Source organism: Carcharhinus amblyrhynchos, chromosome 1 (assembly GCF_965287045.1).
Source record: "Carcharhinus amblyrhynchos chromosome 1, sCarAmb.v2.hapA, whole genome shotgun sequence".
NCBI lineage: Eukaryota > Metazoa > Chordata > Chondrichthyes > Carcharhiniformes > Carcharhinidae > Carcharhinus > Carcharhinus amblyrhynchos.
Window position 1 is genome coordinate 165,917,906 of NC_137324.1, and position 26,545 is coordinate 165,944,450.

Genomic DNA, 26,545 nt, shown 5'->3' on the forward strand with positions numbered 1-26,545 from the left:
TATCAACGTTGTGACCAAACCATTCCCTACAATCACCAAGATTCCTTGTACTTTAATTTACAATCACTGATATATTAACAATCTCTCCACGTACACTAACATGTCAGGTTAATTTTCTGTCCCCTTGGTTACATTATGTTGACACTGTCTTTAAGTTTGTATTCATTTTACGGAGCTTCTATCACTGCTCCCTACAGTTGTGGTTGATGTATCACCAAAATCTTGAAGCTTTCTTTCCTCTGGAGATTTCTCTGGAGGGTGGCACGGTGGCCCAGTGGTTGGCACTGCTGCCTCACAGCTCCAGGGACCTGGGTTTGATTTCCAACTTGGATCACTGTCTGTGTGGAGTCTGCACGTTCTCCCTGTGTATGCGTGGATTTCCTCTGGGTACTCCAGTTTCTTCCCACAGTCCAAAGAGGTGCGGGTTAGATGCACTGGCCATGCTAAATTGCCCCTTAGCGTCCCGGGATGCGTAGGTTAGAGGGACTAGCAGGGTAAATATGTGGGGTTATGGGGATAAGGCCTGGATGGGATTGTTGTTGGTGCAGACCTGATGGGCCTCTTTCTGTAGTGTTTCTATACTTCTATTTCCAATTTAAATGGCAGAGGGTTTTTCTTTGTGTCCCACAGTTGGGGACTATATTCCGTCCAGAAATCCAAATTCAAATTGAATCAAATTCATGGTCCCCACGTGAGGGACAAACAAGATCCAGCTGACAAGATGAGGCACCCTCCCCCGCCACCCCGCACTCTCCACCATCCTGGGTTTGAGCTGATACTTTATTTTAGCCAAAAGTCAGAGCTGGCTTTGAAAAATTGCATTAGGTAAAGGCTCAGTTTAACCCCTGTTAAACTGTTCCTTTACTATACCCTGGCTCAGGCAAATCACCATCACAGATGTCAGCACACCCCCAGTGCAATGCTCTAGTCACCTGCTGGTTTCACTCCTGCCAGGTAGGTATGAATTGGAATCTTTGATTTATGAAGAGAAGCAGCATGAAGATTTGTTGACATTTCAAAGGAAAACCCAGCTTAGATCCAAAGTTTAAACTTACGTAGACATCCAGGATTTCACTGGTTGGCCCCTCAGCAATGAAGGATTCCCCTGCAGTTGTACTAATCTCATTTGGCCTCTTGTACCTGAACACGGTTCCTGCTGCTTCGAAGGTGCCTGGCCTATCTATGGCCCAGTTTCCATTAATGATCGGGTGGCCAAAGTGACTCCTCAAAGCTGCAGATAAAAACAGATATAAGGCAGTGAATGTCAGCTCACAGAGGTGAGATCACACAATAATAGGCATTCTGGAGTTAAAGCTACACACATTTTCAGCAATTGCCCTGCCTGAGATATGTCCGGTACAGTTCGAGAACAGAAAGTGTAAATAGCACGTTGAGATCAAGTGGGGAAATGAGTAGGGGTGTACAATTAAAGACTTTCCTTCAGAGAGAATGGGAAGAAGTTTGGGATGCCCAACCAGAGTTCCAAGGGCTCTCTAAGCCTATGAGGTCCTGATAATCTGGCCTTCGAAGCACAGGTAACTCAATTCGATGCCACTTATATTTCTTATTTTACAAGACTGGTTCAGCTTCAGTATTGCTGCCTGAGTCAGGACAACAAAACCCTTTGGTATCAGCAACAGAGGATCCGTGCACACTAATGAACATGCAAACAAGGAGCAGGAGTAGGCCATTCAGCTCCTTGAGCCTGCTGCACCACTTAATAAGATCATGGCTGATCTGATAGTAACTCAAATCTGCATCATGCCCATTCCCTTACTTACCAAGAATCTATACACCTCTGCCTTAAACATATTCAAAGACCCTGCTTCCACCATCTTTTCAGGGAGAGTTCCAAAGACTCATGAAATCCTGAGAGAAACAAAATTACCTCATTTCTATTTTAATTGGGTGACCCCTTATTTTAAAGTGAACCCTCGTTCTAGATTCTTCCAGAAGAGGAAACATTCTCTCTGCATCCACTCGGTCAAGATTCCTCAGGATCATGTATTAAGTCTTATTCTTCTAAACTCTACCGGATACAAGCCTACCCTGTATAATCTTTCCTCATGAGACAACTCGACCAGTCCAGGCATTAGTCTGGTAAACTTTCTCTGAACTGCTTCCAAAGCATTTACATCCTTCCTTAATTAAGGTGACCAGTACTGTGCACAGTACTCCAGATGTGGTCTCAATAGTACCCTACAACTGGAGCAAAAACTCTCTACTCTTATATTCAATTCCCCTCCCAATAAATGAAAACACTCTATTAGCTTTCCTAATTAATTGCTGTATCTGCATACTAGTTTTTCAGGATTCATGCACCAGGACACCCAGATCCCTCTGCACCTCAGAAGTTTGTGCTCTCTCACCATTTAGATCATAAGCTTTTTTATCCTTCCTGCCAAAATGGACAATTCAACATTTTTTGATATTCCTTTGACCATTCAGTTAACCTACCTATGGCTGGAGCTCTCTAGTTGTTCACGCTAGCAGGATCTTCTGGTCCTACTGATGGCCTGGTCCTACCGATGGTGTGCCCCTACCGCACATTTCCCAGCAACAAGGGATGGAGTCAATGAGGAATCCCATTGACAGTGGTGGGACCAGAAGATCCTGTTGCTGGCCAACGGTGAGCTGGCTCCTGCCTTCAGAAACACACCACGGGGAGACCAGAGAATCCCATCCTATATCTTTTTGTAGCCTCTTTATGTCCTCTTCACATCTTATTTTCCTACCTATCTTTGTGTCATCAGTAAATTTGGCAATCATTTCTTCAATTCTTTCATCCAAGTAATGTATATAAATTGTAGTTGAGGTCCCAGCACCAGTCCCTGTAGCACACCACTTGTTACATTGTGGCAACCTGAAAAAGACCCATTCATCCTACCTTGTCTCCTGTACCGATCTTCTATCCATGCCAATATGTGACCCCCTTTCCCGTGAGCTTTTGTTTTCCACAATAGTCTCTGATGTGGCGCTTTATCAAATGTCTCCTGGAAATCTAAGTACAGTGCGTCCGCTGGCTCCCCTTTATCACAGCTCATATTACTTCCGCAAAAAACTCCAATAAATTGGTCAAACGTGATTTCCCTTTTCACAAAACTATGTTGACTCTGCAGGAGAACATGCAGACTGTCTTATGGTATATAGGCCTCTCGTATATAGAGCACATTTGTGTCTCCATGATGCACGTGGATCACAAATGAAGTGATTTTGGACACCCTCTGTCTTTGTCAGCTTCAGATACACCTCATATCTATTGAATGGGTCATTGTGCCACAAGATTAAGAAAGATTCTTTTCACAATGGTGGCACAGTGGTTAGCACTGCTGCCTCACAGCGCCAGGAACCCGGGTTCAATTTTGGGCTCGGGTGACTGTATGTGTGGAGTTTGTATGTTCTGCCCGTATCTCCCAGGTTCTAAAAATTCCTGGGTTAAGTGGATTGGCCATGTTAAATTGACTTTTGGTGTCAGAGAGATTAGCAGGGTAAAATATGTGGGGTCTCGGGATAGGGCTTGAGTGAGATTGTTGTGGCTGCAGACTCAATGGGCCAAATGGCCTCCTTCTGCACTGTAGGGAGTCTATGATTCTAAGTTACCCCTTGGAAATATGTACTGGATGTTAAATCTAGCCTCTGATTGTTTCAGGTGGACAGTGACAGACCATATATATTTCAGGCCAAATTAAAAATTGTGTTTAGGGTACCAGCCAAAATTTATTCAGAAACAAACTAAGGAAGCAGGTGAACAGCAAGAATGAACGTCAGATAACACAAATTTTGAAATGCTTTTGTTGTTAGGACTCCTTTAAGAAAGTCCTCTTGGCCATGGAACTCTGTCCCAACTCTCCAATGCAGAATCCAATGGTTAAAACGAGAAAACAGAAGGTATGATTGCGAGTCATAACTTATCCCGGCAGCTTCTTACACCACAACAACAGACCTTTCACAGCAGGCAAAGCCTTTTAAGAAAATCCAAACATTTTCCTCAAGATTCCAATATTCAATTTGTCCTGATCCCTGGGTGAATTGAAACTGAGGAACTTTCCATTACCATCTAAGAAATTGCATGTTACTCCATGAAGCGTCGCACTTTGGAATATTTTGGCTACACTGTTACTGAGGGACCTGTTATGTTATGAATACTGATGTTGATTTTAACTTGGTTCTGAAGAGGTTAAATACACAGGAGAGCAGGACTGGGGGATCTGGATTACCATTCAGAGAGTGACTGAGTGCTTCAGGCAATCAGAGTGGGTTTAGGACTTCAGTGGCTGTTCACACGTATTCTAGCTGAGATGATCGAACATAATAGGAACACCAGTGGCTGATGTTAGATCAGTCTGGAGAAATTCTAACGTTTGAGGCTAGAATTAGCAAATTGAGGGAAACGCCCTCACGCCCAGGCAGCCAAACCTCTGTAAACAACAGCTGAAAGGACAGGATTTAGTCAGACAGTTCCAAAAAGTAGGGAAAAGTTAGGATGCAGGGAAGTGGAGCAAATATACAAAAGCAATTTAAAATGTGGTGCTGGCAGGTCATAAATGCAGCCCAGATCACCATGGCACCCTGTGATCTCAGACAGCTTCTAACATGGTGGTGGACACTACCCAGGGACCTGGTTGCAAACATAGCCACGGAAGAGGGGAAGACAGTCGGTCCAGATGCACACCCCTCCCCCGCTCCCCCCCCCCGCAACCAAGTCATCTGCTGCCTGGGGGAATTTAGCATGGCCAATTCACTAATCAGCACATCTTTTGGACTGTGGGAGGAACCAGGAACACCCAGTGGAAACCCATGCAGACACGGGGAGAACATACAGACTCTGCACAGACAGTGACCCCCAAGGTGGGAATGGAAACTAGGTCCCTGGCACTGTGAGGCAGCAGTGCAAACCACTGTGCCATCATGTGCCCGTAACAATGTGAGGTGCAGAATTTGGGGCTCACCTGAACAATGCCTGGGGCTGCCTACAGAGTTCGGGATGGAAGGTGCCACCAACCTTGGACTCTGGAACACCAATGCTGTGCTGGGGGGAGCACCTACAGGTGGAGCTTCCAGATTCAGTGTCTTCGAGGAGGTCCATAGGCCAGCCTAGAGGTGCTTCTGGAGGTCCATCCTCTTTTTCGGGATGTCTGCCTTGGGTCACTGTCTGTGTGGAGTCTGCACATTCTCCCCATGTCTCCTTGGGTTTCCTCCAGGTGCCCTGCTTTTCTCCCACTGTCCAAAGATGTGTGGTTTAGGTGGACTGGCTATGCTAAATTGCCCTTTAGTTTCAGGGGGGCAAGCAGGGTAAATACACAGGGTAATGGGGATAGGGTTCTTTGTGTGAGAGCAAATTACAAAGAAGAAAAATGTGTTTAAAACCATGCAAGTGTGGGACAAAGGAGACAGGAGCACACTGTTTACAGTAGTTTGGGATTTTAAAACAAAGTTATTGATAAAGTGTAAGAGAGTAGAATATTCTGAGATGTTGGGATTCATTTTCAGGGTTAGCTATTAAGGCAGAAACAATGTCAACATTCAAGGTTATGGGCAGGCAGCAGATGATGTAGATAGGCTAAAGGAATATATGAACATCAACAACGGATATATAACTGACACATTGGCCGGTTGGGTCAAAAGAGCTATTTCTGTGCTGCGAGAGAGAATCAAACCATGTTTCCTTGACATTCAATGACATTACCATCATTCACTACCCCTCTATCAGCATCCTGGGACTTACCAGAAATTGAACTTAACTCAACATATTAATATATATGATGAGAAGAGCAGGTCAGAAGTTGGAAACTCTGTGGTGAGTAACTCATCTCCTGTCCATCTCCTCAAATCCTGTCCATCATCTACAAGGCTTAAGTGTCAGGATGGGTGCAGTGCCAACAACACTCAGGAAACTTGACACCATCCAGGACAAAGCATCCCCATCCATCATCTTAGTCACTTATTCTCTCCACTACCAATGCATAGTGGCAGTGGTGTGTGCCATAGACCAAGATGCACGGCAGGAACTCACCAAGGCTCCTATGACAGCACCTTCCAAACCCATGACCTCTGCCACTTTGAAGGCCAAAGGCAGCAGATGCATGGGAACACCACCACCTTCTTGTTGCCCTCCGAGCCACACACCATCTTGACTCAGAACTATGTCACTTTTGCCACTGGGTCAAAATCCTGGAACTCTCTTTCTAACAGCACCTTGGATGTACCTACACCACGTGGCCTGCAGCGGCTCACCACCATCTCCTCAAAGGCAATTGGGGATGGGCAATAAATGCTAGCCTAGCCAGCGACACTCACACTTCTAATAAAAAGCATTAAGTATCAGTGAACGCAAGTGCAAACGGAAGTGTAGCTGATTTCACATCTGCAGGAGACTCTCCAGGAAACTGGAGGAAGAAACATGTGTGAGAATTTAACTGACAAATGGCGTGTCAGAGAATAAGAAGGAATATCTTTGTTAAGTTTGTATAGGGACACAGTTTTGAACGATCCGTGTGCAGATCCTTTCCTTTGGAAAAATATTAACCAGTGCTAAATCAAACAGTTTGTTTAATCTCTATGCGCTACTTTAAAAGGGATGTATCATCTGCAGAATGACTATTCCCACTGCAGGAATCACTCAGCCTGCTTTGAGAAGCTACATGGATTGCAAAACTGAATTACTTCTGGGACGATATCTTCAAACATCGTTAAAGATTTTCTTCTAATATATCTCGATCAGATAATGCAGCCTACCTCGCATTAACTTGATCTTTCTCTCCACCCTAGCTATGACTGTAACACTACATTCTGCACTCTCTCCTTTTCTTCTCTATGAATAGTATGCTTTGTCTATGTAGCATGCAAGAAACAATACTTTTCACTGTATGTTAATACATATGACAATAATGAATCAAATCAAAATCAATTCTGAAAAAACGCAAGTTTACACAGAATGAATGCAAAAGCATGCTTCGCTTTGATAGCTGATGTTTCATGAGTGAAGCTGACCAGGGAGGCACGGTGGCACAGTGATTAGCACTGCTGCCTTGTGGTGCCAGGGACCGAGGTTCAATTGCTGCCTTGGGTGACTGCCTGTATGGACGTTCTCCCCCTGTCTGCATGGGTTTCCTCTGGGTGCTCCGGTTTCCTCTCATAATCCAAAGATGTACGACTTTGTTTGATTGGCCATGCTCAATTGCCTCTTAGTGTCAGGGGAACTAACAGGATAAATATGTGGGGTTATGAGGATAGGATGGGATTGTTGTCGGTGCAGTCTTGATGGGCCGAATGGCCCCTTTCTGCACTGTAGGGATTCTATGATTGTAAGTAATGTGCCAACAGATGATGTCCCATAGGAGTAATAAAGGGAACATGGGTAAATGTTGTGTGGATGGATGCTAGTGTGGAGTCTCGTTAGTTGGGGGCTTGGATCCAAGGCAGGTTTTGACACCTTAACTGGTGCTTAGACTGACACAGGCTTTGTGTGGGGATCAATGGTTATTTCATTATACTACACTCCTGGTCATGACATATCTGCTTGTGATACTTGGGAATTAGCTTTTGACCATAAATATGAAATAAATATCTCACTTTAGTTATTGTATCCCAAGCAAACACCTTTGTTTTGGGATTTTCCCTCCATTCCCAATATATTTCCAAACCCATCAAGACTGTCGAACGTAAGACCAGAGGATACTAGTGGAAGTGTCATTCCCCCTCCTCAGCCAAAACCCAGATACCTTTCTTTACGCAGGGAGAATGCACGAGAGGAATAGTGGGACACAACTCAGAGACCCAGAGTAATGTACTAGGGACAAGGGTTCGAATCCCACCAGGATGCACGTTTGACAGGAGGATGGATCCAGGGAAGGAAAACATCTGGGGTGGGTCTCCGATTGGCACCGGGCGCCTGGGAGATGGCACCCTGATCCCCTCTGACCTTTCACCAGCCAATAGGTTGCAGGAACAAACTTATCAGGTTACACATTGGACACATTTTAAAGCTGGGCAAAGGCTGAATGTGATCCTTAAGGGGGCATTAAACATCCACTTAATGACCTCAAATGGACAATTGGCGGGAAGCCCATCCAATGCATCTCCTGCTACTCACAAGATTGTAGAGGGAATAGGCAGGCGTATCACAGATGGCATGATGCCCTATCTTAGGTGTTCACCCACCTACAATTTGACCATGGGTAGCTCATAAAATCCAGCCCACTGTTACTGTATCATTCAGTTACGGACTTCAAATAATCCAAAAGCACTCCTACAATCAACTTTACTCTTTCAAAATCAGTACATGTGAAAAGGCAGACAGAAATATTAAAACACATCGCCAAGTTAAAGATAGAGTCTTGTGTAGTTAATATAAAAAAGGGAGCTGCAACTCCTGCCTGAAATGCAAATCAGTGGGAATCTTAAATAAACATCAGTCTTTCTAATCGCAGTGAAATGGCCATGAATGGACACTGTGGGAAATGAAATGTGAAATGCAAAATTAAACTTTAAATCACAAAACGTGCATCTAAATCAAACAAGAGAAGCAAAATATAAAGCCGAAAATGGAAGTTCACCCTCAGTCACAACGGAAGGATTAAAACCTTTAAATATTTCTGTTTTGAAGGGGAGGCGGTGAGTTTGAAATTGTACTCATTTTCAATTTAACCCTTGGAAGCAAGCAGTGGAAACTGTGGAAGAACTGATTTCCCAACCTCATTTACTTCCATTTCAAACTCCAAATGAGGCCAGGGAGCTTCAGCAAGAATTGAATCGTCGCAGTGTAGCCTGTCGAAGAAATGCAGCGTGCTTTGCGACAAGTCTCCCTTGAATTCTCCCCTACTCCAAGTGTGTGTATGCGCTGCAAACATATTAATGGAAAACCTTCCTGTTAAATCACAACTGTTATGACTAGGATGGGAGGAGTGTGCAGTTCATGTAGCCCCACTACACCCCAGATTAGGCTGTAAATTTAATTGACTCATCAAAAATGATGAATTATCTACCTTCAACCCAGAATAAAAGAGTCTGTAACCAGGCTTCTTTCTATATAGAAGTATTATCTGTTTTTAACATTCCCTAGTGTGCGCGTGCACACACACACACACACACACACACACACACACACACACACACACACACACACACACACACACACACACACACACACACTTAACAGATAGGAGTCTCTGCAAAATTGGGATTTTCTTTCTCAGTTCAGTCCCAACTTAAGTCAAGAAACAAGTTCAAAACTTAAAGCTCATCTCTGTCATGTGAGTTACAGTAAATCACTAACCTTTGCCTTTACACCAGTTTTCTTCCAGCACTTAAAATAATTGCAGCATAAACAAGCACACAGCTCTGCTATATGCTGAAGAAATGTGAGTTTCTTAAAAAAGGCACGCCAATGGACAGTCAAAGGTGATCTTATGACATTTTTATGGTGGCACAGTGGTTAGCACTGCTGCCTCACAGTGCCAGGGACCCAGGTTCAACTCCCAGCTTGGGTCACTGAGTGGAGTTTGTACATTTTCCCCAGGCCTGTGTGGGTTTCCTCCCACACTCCAAAGATGTGCAGGTTAGGTGAATTGACCATGCTAAATTCTCCCTCAGTGTACCTAAACAAGGGCTGGACTATTGCGACTAGGGGATTTTCACAGTAACTTCATTACAGTGTTAGTGTAAGGCTACTTGTGACTAATAAATAAACTTTACTTTGCTTTTACTTCACTAAAAAAAAGTCACCCTCCAAGTGTCCAGATAATGCAATGTCCTCCCATATTTTAAGTAAATATTATCTTGAAAGATGCGATCCTAATGCAACAGGCTAAGGTAAAAGTGATGTTATTGTGCAAAATATATCCATGAATGTAAAGTGTGGTGACAATGTCAAACATAACAACCATATAAATAATTGAGGGTTGAGCGCTTGTGAGTAACTACTTTCCGAATGTGGACAGACATTAGACGGCTCAAAGTGTAAATAACCTCATCCTCGCAACAGAACCTAAAAGGGTGGCTAATTAAATTGTCACAATCATTACACTGCCACGTAATCACCAGGATCTGACAGGTTTATGTTTTAACAAGTTGCTTTAAGTAGGTAACAGGGACATCAGCACAATGCAGCAGAGGTCCATATTTTAAAAAATTAAACATATGTCAGGTCCTGATGATGTCGTCAGGGGCTTGACTAAAATTTTGACAAGGGGACCTAAACGGGAAATGGCAGTAAGTTTCTTGGCAATCGGACAGAGATCAGGACGGTCCTCAAACTGTAAGTTTGAACACATTTTTCTCTCTTCTTTGGGGGGTTGAGGGGTGCAAAAATCATCCCAGATCACTGCCACCTCAAATCACTGGTACCTTGATCAAATTGGGTGGTACAGTGGTTAACACTGTTGCCTCACAGCGCCAGAGACCTGGGTGCAATTCTGAACTTAGGTGACTGTCTGTGTGGAGTTTGCACTGTGAGTTTCCTCTGGGTGCCCCAGTTTCCTCCCGTAGTCCAAAGACAGGCTGATTGGCCATGCTCAATTGTCCCTCAGTGTCAGGACGATTAGCAAGGTAAATAGGTGGGATTACAGAGGTGGAGCTGTTGTTGGTGTGGGCTCGAGGGGCTGAATGTAGGGATTCTGTGAACGACCTGACTGCTGATCTCGCACACCAGCCCTCCAGCCTCCACACTATGCCATTATGTCCCACTTCCCCACCCTGAGTGCTGGGTAGCAAATCTGCGCATGGCATTTAATAAGGCCTCAGAGTAAAATACACAAACCCGTCCTTTGGTTTGCCATAATGGGTCAATTTTGAACCGATGCCAACAGGTAGCTCCTGAACACTGGCCCGTGTCAAAAGTACGACAAGGGTACAGATGATCTTCAATGCGATACAAAGACGCGTTTGGAGGATTGGATTGTTTGCCAGGTCAACGCTGGACCTCAAATGCTCAACATGTTGCCCAGTAATCCACCCATGCAGAAAATCAGTCTGCCCAGATGCAAAAGGGAGCCTGACAGAATCAAGCACTTAAACGCCACAAAGAAAATAAATGAGAAAGCAAACATGTTAGCAATCGTGGCGAGAAAGAATGATAAATTGCAAATGTCCTTGGATTCCAGCAATGTAATAAGGCTATTAAAATGGTAGATTATAATTTTCCAGCACATTAGAAATTTATGGCATGTAAGTAGAATATTTTAGCAAGTTAGGTGCCTCCTATGGTTCCTGGCAAGTGAAAGTGGATGACCTAAGTTCCAAGGTATGCATGTTCAATACTCCTTTTGGGAGGTGCAGATTCTTACAGTTTCCTCTTGATTTTACTCCAACCCAGAAAGTGTATCACAAAACCATTCACATTATATCTAAGGACACCTAAAGGTGACTCATCAAGGGATAACATAATAAAGCAGCACCCATCGAAAGAGGAATATGATGACAGAGTTTCGAAAGTCATTTAAGTTATTAGAAGAGTGGTTTTGGAATTCGAGGACACGTGTGCTGTCTGCACCACGCGTGAGCTGTGTTATTGGTGACCTGATTACTGATCGAGGTATTCAGGCGGAGGGGTTTAGCGTCCCAGCCGTTGACCGCATACCATGTCCACACTTCAACACAAACATGCCGACTCTCCTGGGTGTCGTCAACTAATGTTATAAATGGCAGTTCTTTGCAGATCCATCATTTTTAGTGAAGGATACAGGGGGCAAGCTGTGCGCAGGTTGTAAAGGTCGTATAAAACACTCAGTTTGCCACATCATTACTGCTGAAACATACCGTGCAATGTTAATTGTTCTCCCGTATTGGAAATTCTTTAAAGGTTATCCTTTACAAACGCAAAGAATTGGGATCAACATGCAGAAATATGACCCAAGGGCATCCTTTGTAGCAAAAGGATTTATGTGAAAGTCAGGAGCCTGACACCATGGAGCTGTCAGTAATAAGGCAAAATTCAACGATCACAGCTAATAGAGTGTTCATACAATCGATTTCTTACAATCTGTACAGCCCTCCCCTCACGATAGGTATGGCCCCCCCCCCCCCCACAATCTGTACGCACCCGCCCCACAACAATCTGTACGCACCCCCCCCCACAACAATCTGTACGGTCCCCCCACACAATCTGTATGCCCCCCCCCCGCCCCCCACAATCTGTATGGCCCCCCCCCCCACAATCTGTACGCACCCCCCCCCACAATCTGTACGCACCCCCCCTCCACAATCTGTACGCACCCCCCCCCCCACAATCTGTACGCACCCCCCCCACAATCTGTACGCACCCCCCCCACAATCTGTATGCACCCCCCCCCCACAATCTGTACGCACCCCCCCCCCCCCACAATCTGTACGCACCCCCCCCACAATCTGTACGCACCCCCCCCCCCCCACAACAATCTGTACGGTCCCCCCACACAATCTGTATGCCCCCCCGCCCCACACAATCTGTATGGCCCCCCCCCACACAATCTGTATGCCTCCCCCCGCCCCCCACAATCTGTATGGCCCCCCACACACAATCTGTACGCACCCCCCCCCCACAATCTGTACGCACCCCCCCCCCGCCCCACAATCTGTACGCACCCCCCCCCCCACAACAATCTGTACGGTCCCCCCACACAATCTGTATGCCTCCTCCCGCCCCCCACAATCTGTATGGCCCCCCCACACACAATCTGTATGCCTCCCACCCCCCCCCCCCACAATCTGTATGGTCTCCCACAATCCCCGTGGGGGGGGTGAGCACAGGAGTGGGCAGCCTGCTGGCAAATTCTCTCATTGATTGATTAAGCTCAGAACACAGTCTGCCTGCCTCAATTATATGTGCGGGAGTAGAGAATTAGATGGGAAATTGGCATTTATTTCAAAGACACTTAGACTGGGCATCAGGTTGCCTAGATTTAAAAGCTATCTTTCCCTGTCGAGTGAAGCTTTGTCAAAGCTGATAGGCCTCTAGCAGCCTTGATAATTATTCATTAGTGCCCACTTCAGCATAAAAAGATGGTGTGAAGTGTCCAGGGCAATCACTCAAGTGCAGGTATCCCTGAGTTAAGTGGAAGAATGCGTGTTGCTAATTCGCATTCAGACTCGGGTTTCATAGATTCAGTTCTTTTCTGCCTTCTCAATTGCTCTCAGGCTGAAGTATTTGGCACCGGAGCAAGCGCCCTAGCAACACGACAGGATTGTGGCCTTGTCTGCAAGTGCACCGCTGCCCTCTCTTTACTTGAGAAAATAGGGACAAAGTTAGAGCTTTAAAGAAAAATAAATGCCCTGGTGGTCAAATTCCTACCAAAACTTTGGCACAAAGTCCTTTGGGCCACCCCCATCTGTGGGCCTCTGGAGAAAGGGGACTGGAGCAGGAGACCGGGAGAAGCTTGGCAGAATTTCCAGCACCTTGTATTTTTCAAACCACCCACATGGTCCTGTCCACAAGTTATGCTGAGTGAAATGACACAGAGGTTATTTCTTACCCAGGTAATTCCTGCTCTTCATCACCTCGGTGACGTTAATTCGCGTCGCTCCTTCGGGAATCTCGAGAATCTTGTGATACCCCACTGACATGATCGTTTGCTTGAAGATTCCAGATATGACTTTACAGGTGGTGTTGTCACCCCCACAAACACCGCATTTGTCCATCACTTTGTTGGAGCCCAGAATCTCATCACAACCAACCTTCTGTAAAGACAGGAATGAAGTGAAGACATTAACATGGCTTCATTGTCTTATATAAGTCCAGGGTAACATTTGGCCTGTCTAGCTCTTTCCTCCATTGGGTCTTACAATTCCCCATCACAGTATTTAACTACCCCTCGAATGAATCTAGAGTTTTAGCCTCGACTCTGCCTGGTCAGAGACCATTCTTTGTATGAGATGCTTTCTAACATCAATGCTGAACTTACCATGTACCAGTTTCTATCTACATCCCTTTGTCTTAGAATGCATAAAATGCCTACAGTGCAGGAGGAGACCATTTGACCCATCGACATCAATCCCACCCAAGCCCTATCCTTGTATCCCCATGTAATCCCCCTAACACTAAAAGGAAATCCCACCCAGACTTCTTGTCTGTAACTCCAAGTACTTACCCCACTAATCCCCTTAATCTACACATCTTGGGACACTAAGGGGCAATTTAGCATGGTCAATCCACCTAACCTGCACAGCTTTGGACTATGGGAGGAAACTGGAGTACCCAGAGGAAACCCATGCAAGCATGGGGAGAATGTACAAACTCCGCACAGACAGTGACCCGAGGCCAAATTGAACTTGAGTCCCTAGTGCTGTGAGGTAGCAGTGCTAACCACTGTGCCACCATGCCACCTGAGGCTTATAGCTAAGGTCCTCAATTATATTTCTCCGCAGGATTCCTATACTATCGCTTTCATAGATTCCTCATGCCTTGGTGTTAGCAAGTACATTGTTTGTACAAAAATATGCTATATTCATATGAAATCTGAAAGTCACTGTTCAAATTGTTCTAACAGAAAAGTACGATGCTATTTACATTTTTTCCAGAGAGGTGCTTCAGTTCAGTAATGAGAACATTACAATCATTTCAATATTTTCATTACAGAGTGTAAAATTCTTTACAAACTATATACACTGGTTATGTTGCACTCTGCTTCAATAAAGATATACGCAGTGAGATTTTTACACACAGTCCGAGGAGTTTTACGCAGTTACTAGCCTCTCGATCTACACTGAATGAAAGGCCTAACACAGTGGCCATTCCCCATTCTGCCACGGTGGCAGTTATCACAAGCCTGAGTGCGACCCTCAGCACACAGTCCTGGTGTTAGCAAGTCAGCGCTGTGCTGAAGTACGGTTGGAGCAGTTTTGAGATGTGACATCCTCTGCCTTAATTTGCGTTGGGGGTATCGCATTTTGGTAATTTTCCAGGCATTCCCAATCCCCTCCTGAAACAAATGTTTGTCCCCTTGCATACACAAGTCACGAGCTGAACTCTGCTTGTCAGATGAGGTGTTAAAAGTGAGGCTGGCCGCGTGGATGTAAAAAGCCACGCGGTACTATTTAGAAGAGGAACGGTACGGCTCACTAACCATACTGTAAGATGCTGCGTAGTACTATATAGAAGAGGAACAGTATAGTTCACCAAAAATAGATTAGCTGGTCATCTCACATTGCATTTTGAAAACTGGCTGCCGCGTGCTGTCTTACATTACAACATTTCAAAAGTATTTATCGACTAATTTTTACATTTTACAACTGACCACAAAAGATGTCCACCCGAGGATCATCAGACTTCCTCTGTGGATTGAACCCACTCCTCTGTCTCCAGAGGGAACAAAAGGAGCATTCCACACTGATATTGAATCAATACCTTTTCCAGAAACTCATTCAAAAGGGTATCATCGATTGAATTCAAGCACAAAAACACCAGCTGTTTCAAACTCTCACGATGTCAAAAGGCAACATGATTGTCTTACTGTTGGATAGTATTTTTGTGTTCCTTTTCAGTGATCGTTATGTTTGAGTACGAAAGGGTGTTTCCCTTACGCATGGAGTGTGTGTGTGTATTTCCCAATTAAATAACTAAGCAGCAAGCTTTTGTGAATTTAAACATATAAAAGGTTATTTATTATCATACACTTACCCTAAATTTCACTCATTTATCTCACAACACTTTCATATACCCAAAAATTAGATACATGATTGAAATCAACATACATGCCATCCTGTATTTAGCAAAAGGCCTTTGAACTTGTACAAGTAGAAACCATTTTGTTGTCTGCTTATCAAACCAGTAGGACGCTGCCTGCAGGAGAGTTCCAATGAAAGCCATTGAACTCAAGCAGCCAATTGAAAGCTGAAGATCTCACTCAAGAGTAGAACTCCCCACCTGCTCATGTTAAAGTTTACCTTGGAACCAGTCTAGACTGCTGAGAAATGTTTGCTTTATAAGCAAACTTTAACTAAGAAACCACAGGCCTGCTATGAATGAGAGTGAGATAATTATATGTTGTACATCTTACCTCCATCTGTATCTAATTTCTGGGTATGTGAAAGTGTTGTGAGATGAATGAGTGAAATGTTGTGCTATTTTGGGTAAGTGGATGATAATAAATAACCTTCATCTGTTTAAATTCACAAAAGCTTGCTGCTGGATTATTTAATTGGTACATGCACACACTCCATGGGTAAGAGAAACCCCCTTTCATACTCAAACATAATTATCACTGGCAGTAAAAAGAAACACAAAAATAGTGTCCATGACAGAAGCATGGAGGTTGGGAGTGTTGGAACAGGCAGTGAGTGCTGAGATTGTTTGTCTCTCGGTCATTCAACCTCCAAGGCGGCTGGATTTCATGATATTATTTTAGGTGGTTTTAGGACCACACAATCTGTGCAATCATATCTGAGTCATTCAGCAGCCTTGCTGGATGCAATAGACAAACATCTACTCAATTTGTATCATTACCTAAGAAAATGTTGGGGTCATAGAATGAACCTTTGTATGGCATCCCTGACATCATAAATGGGTTAAAAATCAAACAACTTACATTCTAGCGCTTAGAATCATTGAATCCATAGAGTCTTGTTTCTGGCACGGATGATGCAGGCCTCACAGCAGGGAATTCAGAAAGGAAATTTAGGGGCAGGGGAGAAGAGACCCAGTGTTTTTGTGTACTATGCCTCTTGTACAGATTCCCCTGCAGTGCTAGAGCCAGGAACACAACACCTTCCGCCTTCTCCACATTCATTTATTCTTGTCCTTCTGCAGTTTCAGGAAACGCAAATATGTACTGAATGGCAGGATCAGACACTGGACTACAATTTAGCCCTAGTAATTTTCTGCTAAATAAAACTGATTTAAATTGATGCCAAACATCTGAATCCGCATTCTTTAAAATGATAATCAAGATAGTTGTTCACCACATGTGCAACTTCATACACTCAAGGGACATGCACGAGTGAGGAGTGAATATTATTGGCAGTAGAAGAGTCATGTAGAAATCATATATGATATAAAATCCCTGTAAAATGTATCAAGATAAACATTTTACTTCCCGTTTCTACTGTGCCATAGAGCTCACTATGATTACTAAGGCCGTTTTGCTAAGTTAAAAGATTACCTTGTACCAGCCTGCAATTGGCAAGCTAACTATACATGAGACTTCAAACTTGAGGTGCGCTCATTACTTATTCAGTGGATAATGGCTCCACCAATTTTGCATAGTTCAATTCCTAAACTATGCTTTATTGTTGAAAATTATATTTCTGCATGTTTAGGTGTTCCTCTTGCAGAGAATGTTCAGTTAACTGGCGCCTGGACGCATTTCATATGAACCTACAGAAGGAGTGTCCAACCTCCAGTCAAAATGTTTTGGGATCCCCAAGCCCTGGCAATCAGACTTGGAAATCCCTGGCAACTCAATTATTTCTATTTCTATTTCTTACTTGCTGAAGGCAAGCGTGCAGGTACAGCAGGCGGTAAAGATGGCAAATTGTACGTTGGCCTTCATAGCGAGATAAATTGGGTACAGGAATAGAGATGTTTTACTGCAATTGCACAGGGCATTGGTAAGGCCATACCTGGAGTACTGTGTGCAATTTTGGTGTCCTTATCTGAGGAAGAATATAATCCTAACTGACTTAATCTCTCCTCATATGACAGACCTGCCATCCCAGGAATGAGCCTGGTGAACCTTCACTATGTTCCCTCTATAACAAGGACATCCTTCCTCAGATTAAGGACACCAAAACTGTAACCCATACAATACTCCAGGTGCACCCTCACCAACACCCCATACAATTGCAGCAAAACATCCCTATCCTTATACTCAAATCCTCTTGCTATGAAGGTCAGCAAACCATTTGCCTTCTTTGTTGTCTGCTGTACCTGTGTCTTTACTTTCAGTGACTGATGCATGAGGACTCCTAGGTCTCACTGAGTATCCACCTCTCCCAACTGATACCCATTCAGATCATAATCTGTTTTCCCATTATTGCTACCAATGTGGATAACCTCACATTTATCCACATTATGCAGATGTCCACAATAGGCAGTCCAAATCACGCTGAAGCATCTCTGCTTCCTCCACACAGCTCATCCTCCACCCAACTTTGCATCATCTGGAGATAATACATTCAGTTCCCTCTTCCAAATCATTAATATATAATGTGAACACTTGGGGTCCTAGCATAGCTCCCTATGGAACCCCACTAGTCACTGACTGCCAATCAGAAAAAAAACCATTTATGCTAACTCTTTGCTTTCTATCTGCTAACTAGCTTTCTATTCATCTCAAGACACTACCTGCAATCCTATGTGCTTTACATGCCTGTCATGTGAGACCTTGTCAAAAGCCTTCTGAAAGTCTAAATAAACAACATTCACTGGTTGTCCTCGCTCAACTCTATGAGTTACATCCTCAAAAAATTCCAATAGATTTGTCAATCATGATTTCCCTTTTGTAAATCCCTGCTGACCTAGTCTGATTATATCATTGCCTTCCAAATGTTGAGTTATGAAATCCTTGATAATAGACTCCAGCAACTTCCCCAGTACTGATGTTAAGCTTACTGGTGTGCAGTTCCCTGTTTTTCTCTACCTCCCTTTTTGAATTGCAGACTTATATTAGCTGCCCTCCAATGTATAGGAATTATTCCAGAGTCCAAAGAATTTTGGAAAAGAATCACCAATGGATCTACTATTTCCAGGGCCACTTCTTTAAGTACTCCGGCATGAAGATTATCAGGACCTGGAGATTTATCTACCTTCAATCCATCAATTTCCTCAAAACCACTTCTTTACTAATGCTGATTTCCTTCAGCTCCTCACTAAAACATGTTTCTCTCAGCACTTCTGGTACATTGCTTTAGTTTTCACAAAGGAAGACATGAATAAAGTACAAATTTAATTCCTCAGCCACTTCTTTATTTCTCGTTATGAATTCTCCTGTTTCTGACTGTAAGGAACCTACATTAGTTTTTAATCAATCTTTTTCTCTTTACATATCTATAGAAAATTTTACAGTTTTTATATTCCCTGCTAGCTTACTGTCATACTCTATTTTCCCTTCTTAATCAATCCCTTAGTCCTCCTTTGCTGAATTTTAAACTGCTCCCAATCCTCAGGCCTATTGCTTTTTCAAGGATATCTTTGTTACAAAGGGAGTGCAGTGAAGGTTTACCAGGCTGATTCCTGGGATGGCAGGTCTGTCAGATGAGGAGAGATTAATTTGGTTATAATTGTATTCATTGGAATTTAGAAGAGTGAGATGGGACTCTCATAGAAACTTAAAAAATTCTAACAGGATTAGACAGGGTAGATTCAGATACTGGAGGAGTCCAGAACTAGGGATTATTGTTTGAGGATAAAGAGTAAATCTTTTAGAACAGAGGTGCAGAGAAATTTCTTCACCCAGCGAGTGGTGAATCTGTTGAATTCACTACCACAGAAAGTAATTGAGGCCGAAACGTTGCATGATTTCAAGAAAGCATTAAAGTTTAAAGTTTTTTTATTAATATCAGAAATAGGCTTACATTAACACCACAATGAAGGGATCAAGGGATATTGATCTGTTGAGGTTCCTTCCACATGCTAAATATGTGTGGCTTAGGTTGTTTGGCTATGATAAATTGCCCCTTAGTATTGGGGGATTAGCAGGGTAAATACATGGGGTTATGGGGATAGGGCCTGAGTTGGATTGTTATTGGTGCAGACTCAATGGCCTCATTCTGCACTATAGGGATTCTATGATTCTATGAAGGGGAAGGTGGGATCAGAGTATTGAATTTGATGATCAGCCATGATCATAATAAGTGATGGCACAGGCTTGAAAGGCCAAATGGCCTATTCCTGCTTCTATTTTCTATCTTTGTTTCTATGTATGTTTGTATTTCATATCCTTGAATATTGAAATGATTCTATTTGTGCTGTTGCCTCATTGAAGAGTTCCAATTTCAGAGGTGGTGCTCTCGGCCATTGGGTCAAGCACCTGAGCACAATATCCAGGCTTTGACGGCTGAGGGTGGTCCCAAGGAGGTGCTGCACTGTCAGAGGTCCTGACTTTCTGCTAAGATGCTAAAAAGGAGGCCTATTTAAAGTCTGTTCAGTAGAGGATCCCATGGCATTATCCAGAGATGTGGATTTATCCTTCAATCAAGATCACTGAAAAGGGACTGACCGATCAGGGTGACACAGTGGTTAGCACTGCTGTCTCACAGCTCCAGGCACCTGGGTTCGATTCCAGCCTTGGGTCACTGTCTGTGCAGAATTTGCATGTTCTTCCCATGTCTGCGTGGGTTTCCTCTGGCTGCTCTGGTTTCCTCCCACAATGCAAAGAATGTGCAAGAATGTGCATTGGCCGAGCAAATTTGCCCCTTAGTGTCCCAGGATGTGCAGTTTATTGATCTGTGTTATTTATTATTGTTTATCGATCTGTACAAAATAAACCTGTTGGACCTTACCTGGTGTTGTGAGACTACTTACTGTGTCTAGTTTAGAGAGGTTAGCGAGGTAAATATGTAGAGTTACAGGGATAGAGCCTGGATGGGATTGTGCTCGGTGCAGACTCAATGGACCGAATGGCCTCTTTCTGCACTGTGGGGTTTCTATGATTTCTATGATCATTAACTATTTCTGAAAAGGGGATCGTGCTGTGGGCAAATTAACAGTGCATTTCCCTGCATTCCAACAGTCACTTAAACTTGGAAAGTACTTCATCAACTGTGAGAGTGCTTTGGAACGCCCTGAGGTGGTGTTTATACAGTGCCATTTAAAAGCCCTTTCTTTCTTTGTTAGCAATTTTTGACAAGTATGCAAATGAATGGGATCATTGATTTAAAAGTCTTACTTTTGGCACCGAGGCTCTGCGGTACTCAACTGTGCAAACTGAGAGAGACAAAGCCTCCTCTGTCCTACCTCCACTTTAGCACCAATTTTGGCGAGTCAAAATTGGCCCCAATCCGTGCTCAGTGTCAGGGTACAAGGGAAAGAGTCGCACAGACAAGGGAAGCGGTGAGTGGAGCTTTGGCTTGCTGGCTCCAGTTGCGGTTTGCTTTGGATTGATACGGAATGGTACAGCACAGCTGCAACAGCTGTTGGGTCCGAGAGTTATTGTACACAGGCAGAGAGACAGGAAAGCAGCTGTTAATGTTAACACCACATGCACAGGCTTCTGACTGAACCCCGCCTCCTCTTTATCAGGAGCGTTTGTTGGAACGCTCACTTTTCCCAAAACCTAGAGTGAACTGAAGTGGAGGAAAGTGGAACTGATGATAAGGAAATAGGCACTGATAAGCATATTAGCCTGGAATTCACCTCTGCTGCTTTACCGGGTGTTAACTCAATTATTTCAAACAGTTTAACACCTCATTCTAAAACACCCATCAGGAATTTGATTCAGGTCAACATTTTCTGGACTGCACTTTTTAATGTAATTTGGAACCATGTTTCCTTTCCTCTCTTGTGTCCAATATGGTTTAGAAATGCAATGTGGTAATTTATTTTCACAGTAATTGATGCTTCCCCAGGTTATTTCTGCTTTGCATCATCTCAGCGACATTAATTCCTGCACACTTGACAGTGTATCTTGGAATACTCTTTGTTGCTCGGAGGTTGGCTAGACGACTCCGAGTGCAGCGCTACCAACAGAAAGTGCTGGAAATGCAAAATCTGCGGGGACAGCAATTGAATTAACAGGCTGGAGTTTACCGCTCACTTGGGCCTCTGGATGTTGGGACCAAATGTGTCTCCGCACATGCACTGGCCCAGAGTGGTGGAGGAACGTTCCTGGAGGTGGTCTCTTGAGTTGACCTCAATGCATACCTTTTTATTCTAGATTGCAGACTGAGTGGACACAATTTGAGGAACACCTCTATTCAATCTGCAAGCATAACCCCGAGTTTCCAGTTACTTTTCACTTTCCATTTCACTCTCACTCTGTCCGGCACCGTTCCAATGAAGCTCAATGCAAGTCTGAGGATCAGCATCTTAACTTTCAATTCATGTTCCAGCCTTACAACTCAATAATGTAAAAGCAAAATACTGCGGATGCTGGGGATCTGCAACAAGAACAGAAAATGCTGGAAAATCTCAGCAGGTCTGACAGCATCTGTGGAGAGAGAACAAAGCCAATGTTTCGAGTCTGGATGACCCTCAGAGTTCAATATTGAGTTCAATCATTTCAGATCATTAAATACTGTCATCATTTTGTTTCTTTTTTCTTTACCGCCTTGTTATTTTTCATTGTTTTTGGGCATCACAGAATCCCTACAGTGCAGAAGGAGGCCATTTGGATCATCGAGTCTGCATCAACTCTCTGACAGAGAGGGCCCTCTCCGTCGCTTTTAACCATAACCCCACGCATTTGCCACGGCTAATGCATCTAACCTACACCTTCCACAGTCCAAAGACATGCAGGTTACATTGACTGGCCACGCTAAATTGACCCTAGTGTTAGGAGGATTAGCAAGGTAAAGATATGGGCTTACAGGAAATAGGTCTGGGTGGGATTGTGGTCGGTGGAGGCTCCTTCTCCATTGTAGGGATTCTGTGAGTCTCTTGGGACACTAATGGGCAATTTAACATAGCTAATCTACTAATCTGGGCATCTTTAGACTCTGGGGGGAAACCAGAGCACCCGGAGGAAACCCAGTGCAGACATGTGGAGAACATACAAACTCCGCAGAGACAGTGACCCGAGGCTGGAATCAAACCCAGGTTTCTGATGCTGTGAGGCAGCAGTGCTAACTACTGTGCCATCATGCTGTCCATCACCCTGCCATTCACACCTCCTCTACACACATCCTTTGTTTATTTGTCCCACTACCACTTCCTTCAGTCCTGCACCATCATCCCTTCTGGTATTTAGTCTCTCCTGTCTTCCCCCTATCTGAAGCTTCTTCTTTTTACCTACCTGCTCCACTTGCGCTTGCATAAATCCTATTTTCATTTTGAATTTTTATTAGATCTGATGAAAAGTTATCAACTTGGAAGGTTAACTCTGTTTCTCTCTCTGTGGATGTTTCCTGAACTGCTGAATATTTCCAGCAATTTGATTTTTTTTTAAGAGTTCCAGCATTCGCACTAATTTGCTTTAGTATGAATGCAGTGTTGTCATGTTAAGATATTTTTCATGTTGTAATGGAAGCCTTTGGCTAACTTGTCACTATTATACAGCTTAGAAACAGGCCATTTGCCCCTTAAGGTCGATGCTGGCAATTCATTGTACGTAAATTGTATATACATAGTGTGTAAATATTGGGCACCAACCAGTGATTTACTTGAGCTCTTATAAATAGACACAGAAAGCCAGATTTTCCAGACGCAATTATCCCAAGACCGGAAAATCTTGCCTGAGATCAACAGACCTCTGCATGGTCCGTGTCCCGCCCACTCTGATTCCCGTGGCGGACAGGAAGGGAAAATTCTGCCCAGAAACTGTGGCTCTTGTTGGAGATATTTTTTTTTAAAGTTTATTTATTAGTGTCACAAGTAGGCTTACATTAACAGTGAAGTTACTTTGCGAATCCCCTAGCTGCCATCTTCCGGCACCAGTTCGGGTACACTGAGGGAGAATTTCGCATGGCCAATCCACCTAACCAGCACATCTTTCCAACTGTGGGAGGAAACTGGAGAACTCGGGAGGAAACCCATGCAGACACAGGGAGAACGTGCAGACTCCACCCAGACAGTGACCCAAGCTGGGAATCGAACCCAGGTCCCTGGCACTGTGAGGCAACAGTGCTAACCACTGATGCGTAAAGATTGCCTCCAGTTCTATCCTTTAGCAACAGACTTGCTGGAATATACCACCAGCGTTTATGCTTCACAAGAGCCTCTCCATATCCTCCTTCATCTAAGCCCATTGGCATACCCTTCTATTCCTTCCTCACTTATGTGCTTATCTGATTTCCGCTTAAGTGCATCAGTAGACTATTTCCCCAGGAGCAGAAAATCCGAAACCTAAATCTAATTCTAATTCAGCTTTTCAAAATGATGGAATGGTTTGACAAAGTGACCAGGGAAAGACCATTTTATCTGATTGGGTAGTCAGTGTGAGGAGTCATCAATTAGGAGTTGTCACTAAGAGAGTGAAGAGAGACTAGAATACATTTCTTTTTGAATGTGACTGTTGAAGCATCATATGTCCCGGGAGGGGGGGTGGCTGAGGTGTGACTATTGTATATTTTACAAAATCATTCAGCAACTATTTGAACTGAGGGGAGTACCCGGCTATGAGGAGAAAGCACTGCGCAGGGCTGGTTTGGATTGCTCCAACAAAGAGCTGGCATAGACTGGTTGGACTGAATGGCCACTGTCTGTTTTATAAAACTGTGCAAAAGAGACACTTGGATACATTTACTTACACACACACACACACACACACACACACACACACACACACACACACACACACACACACACACACACACACACAAATATGCACTTAATGAATAAAGACAGACACACCCTCACACAGACATGTAGACGCACAGATATATAAGTGGAGAGAGAGAGAATGGGACCACACACACATTCACCCGTGTTTATTCCAGTAAAGATATTTGGATAACAATGGAATATGACTCATGTCTGAATTTCCTTAGTTGGATAAGCCCTGGATGGCTGACTCGAGTGCAGAGCAGGAATCAGACTAAACGCCTTCTGAATGGTTTAATATCACATTCACAAATAGGGTGGCACAGTGGCTAGCACTGCCAGATCCTGCAATCAGAGCGACAACTGGGCAAAGGCAAAATCCATGGTGCCACAGTGGTTAGCACTGCTCCTGCACAGTGTCAGGGACCCGGGTTCAGTTCCAGCTTCCTATGTGGAGTCTGCTCGATATCCTCATGCGTGGGTTTCCTCTGGGACCTCCGGTTTTCTCTCACAGTTGAAAGATGTGTTGGTTAGGTGCACTGGCCATGCTAAATTGCCCCTCAGTGTACCAGAACAGCATGGCAACTGGGGGACTTTGACAGTAACTTCATTGTGGTGTTAATTTGTGATTACTCATAAACAAACTTTAAAAAACATTCTTTGCTGGTCATTGGGGTTCAGTGTTTGTTCGTATAAATAGTTTCATAGTGTGTACATAAAGTTTTATGTCAAATCAGCATCACCTACCCCCACTTACAATTGAGGACCTAAAACCATAACTCATCCACCTACACTGCTGAGTGAGTGAGGATTCCAGACTCTCACACACCTATCTCCACCCACCCTTGTGAGGACTTCACTTTGTCACTCACCCTCACCTATACTCAGAGTGAGTGAAATTTCCAGCTTTCACTCACTGTGGCACCAATTGAGGCACCCATTTAAACGGGGAAGAACTTCTCAGAACGAACAGAGGGTTTCACTAAGACCTTGAAAAGAGACAAGCACTGGAATTTTCCTGACCCGCCTGCAGTAGGAATCATAGCAGGCAGGACACGGACCTTTGACTTCAGATGGGATTTTACGGTCTTGGGGCGAGTACAGCTAGAAAGTGCCACCCGGCACATTCAACAGATGAGTGTTTCAGGCCTTACTGCAGCACTACGAGACTACAATTAAACATTTAAATCAGTGAATTAAGAGGCTTTGGGATCACTTCCCATGGACATACTGCTGTCCTGCTGCTGCTGATCTCAGGATCTGGACTCAACAGTGGTAAGTAAGGAAAATGGATGGCCTCCACTCAATGGTACATCTTAAGGCCACCCAGTGGTCCACTGGGTTGGGTTTCAGGAGGAAACTGGAGTTCTGGGATGTGACCCTGGTCAATTCCACCTAATTTTCCTGAAATTTTACACCTGATCTTGAGGATAACGAGAGAAAATTCAGTCACGGACTAATCTTCCATGAAAAGAAAAAGCAAATACCAAAACAAAACAGATAGTTCACTGGCAGGTGACGCCTCTCCATTTTAGATGTATTCTTTGGGTAGGACTTCATGTATGTGTGAACTAATTTATGTGGAACAATGCTTGAGTTGGTTTGGAATTTGTTGATTTTGTGAGCTAGACTTGGCTCATTGGAGTGTTTTCCAAGTGTAGTCACACCTCTTTAACCCAATGTTCTCACAGTGGCAAACCAATCTCAGTGTAAAGGGGGCGTTTCAGAATGGGAGATATTTTCTTAGAAATCTCCTGTACTTCTCAAAAAAAATGCCACACAACAATTTGATGGCCACTTGTGAGTTTGTGTACAGTCATGTGATGAAGCAGCACGGTAGCATAATGATTAGCACTGCTGCTTCACAGCTCTAGGGACCTGAGTTCGATTCCCAGCTTGGGTCCGTGTCTGTGTGGAGTTTGCACATTCTCCTCGTGTCTGCACGGGTTTCCTCCAGGTGCTCCGGTTTCCTCCCACAGTCCAAAGATGTGCGGGTTGGGTTGATTGGCCACGCTAAAAAAATTGCCCGTTAGAGTCGTGAGATACGTAGGTTAAAGGGATTAGTGGGTAAAATATGTAGGGATATGGGGGTAGTGCCTGGGTGGGATTGTGGCCAGTGCAGACTCGATGGGCTGAGTGGCCTTCTTTTGCACTGTAGGATTTCTATGAGTTCATTTTCTTTTTTGACAGGGATTTGAAAGTTCTGCCAGTTTTATGAAA

General features: G+C 44.0%; 1 protein-coding gene across 5 annotated transcripts in view; it reads right to left on the minus strand.

The window, feature by feature from the left end:
• LOC145347181 (thrombospondin type-1 domain-containing protein 4-like) overlaps nt 1-26,545 on the minus strand; it is a 428,571-nt gene that overhangs the window by 48,472 nt on the left and 353,554 nt on the right. For all 5 annotated transcript variants that reach the window (XR_013887821.1, XM_080195031.1, XM_080195028.1 and 2 more), the window contains exons 8-9: nt 13,446-13,650; nt 1,056-1,231 (exon numbers count right to left, since the gene is read on the minus strand). Coding sequence is in view for 4 of the 5 variants with exons in the window: in XM_080195031.1 (XP_080051157.1) it covers nt 1,056-1,231; nt 13,446-13,650 (381 nt within the window). In the remaining variant the exon portion in view is untranslated. The remainder of the gene's footprint in view (nt 1-1,055; nt 1,232-13,445; nt 13,651-26,545) is intronic.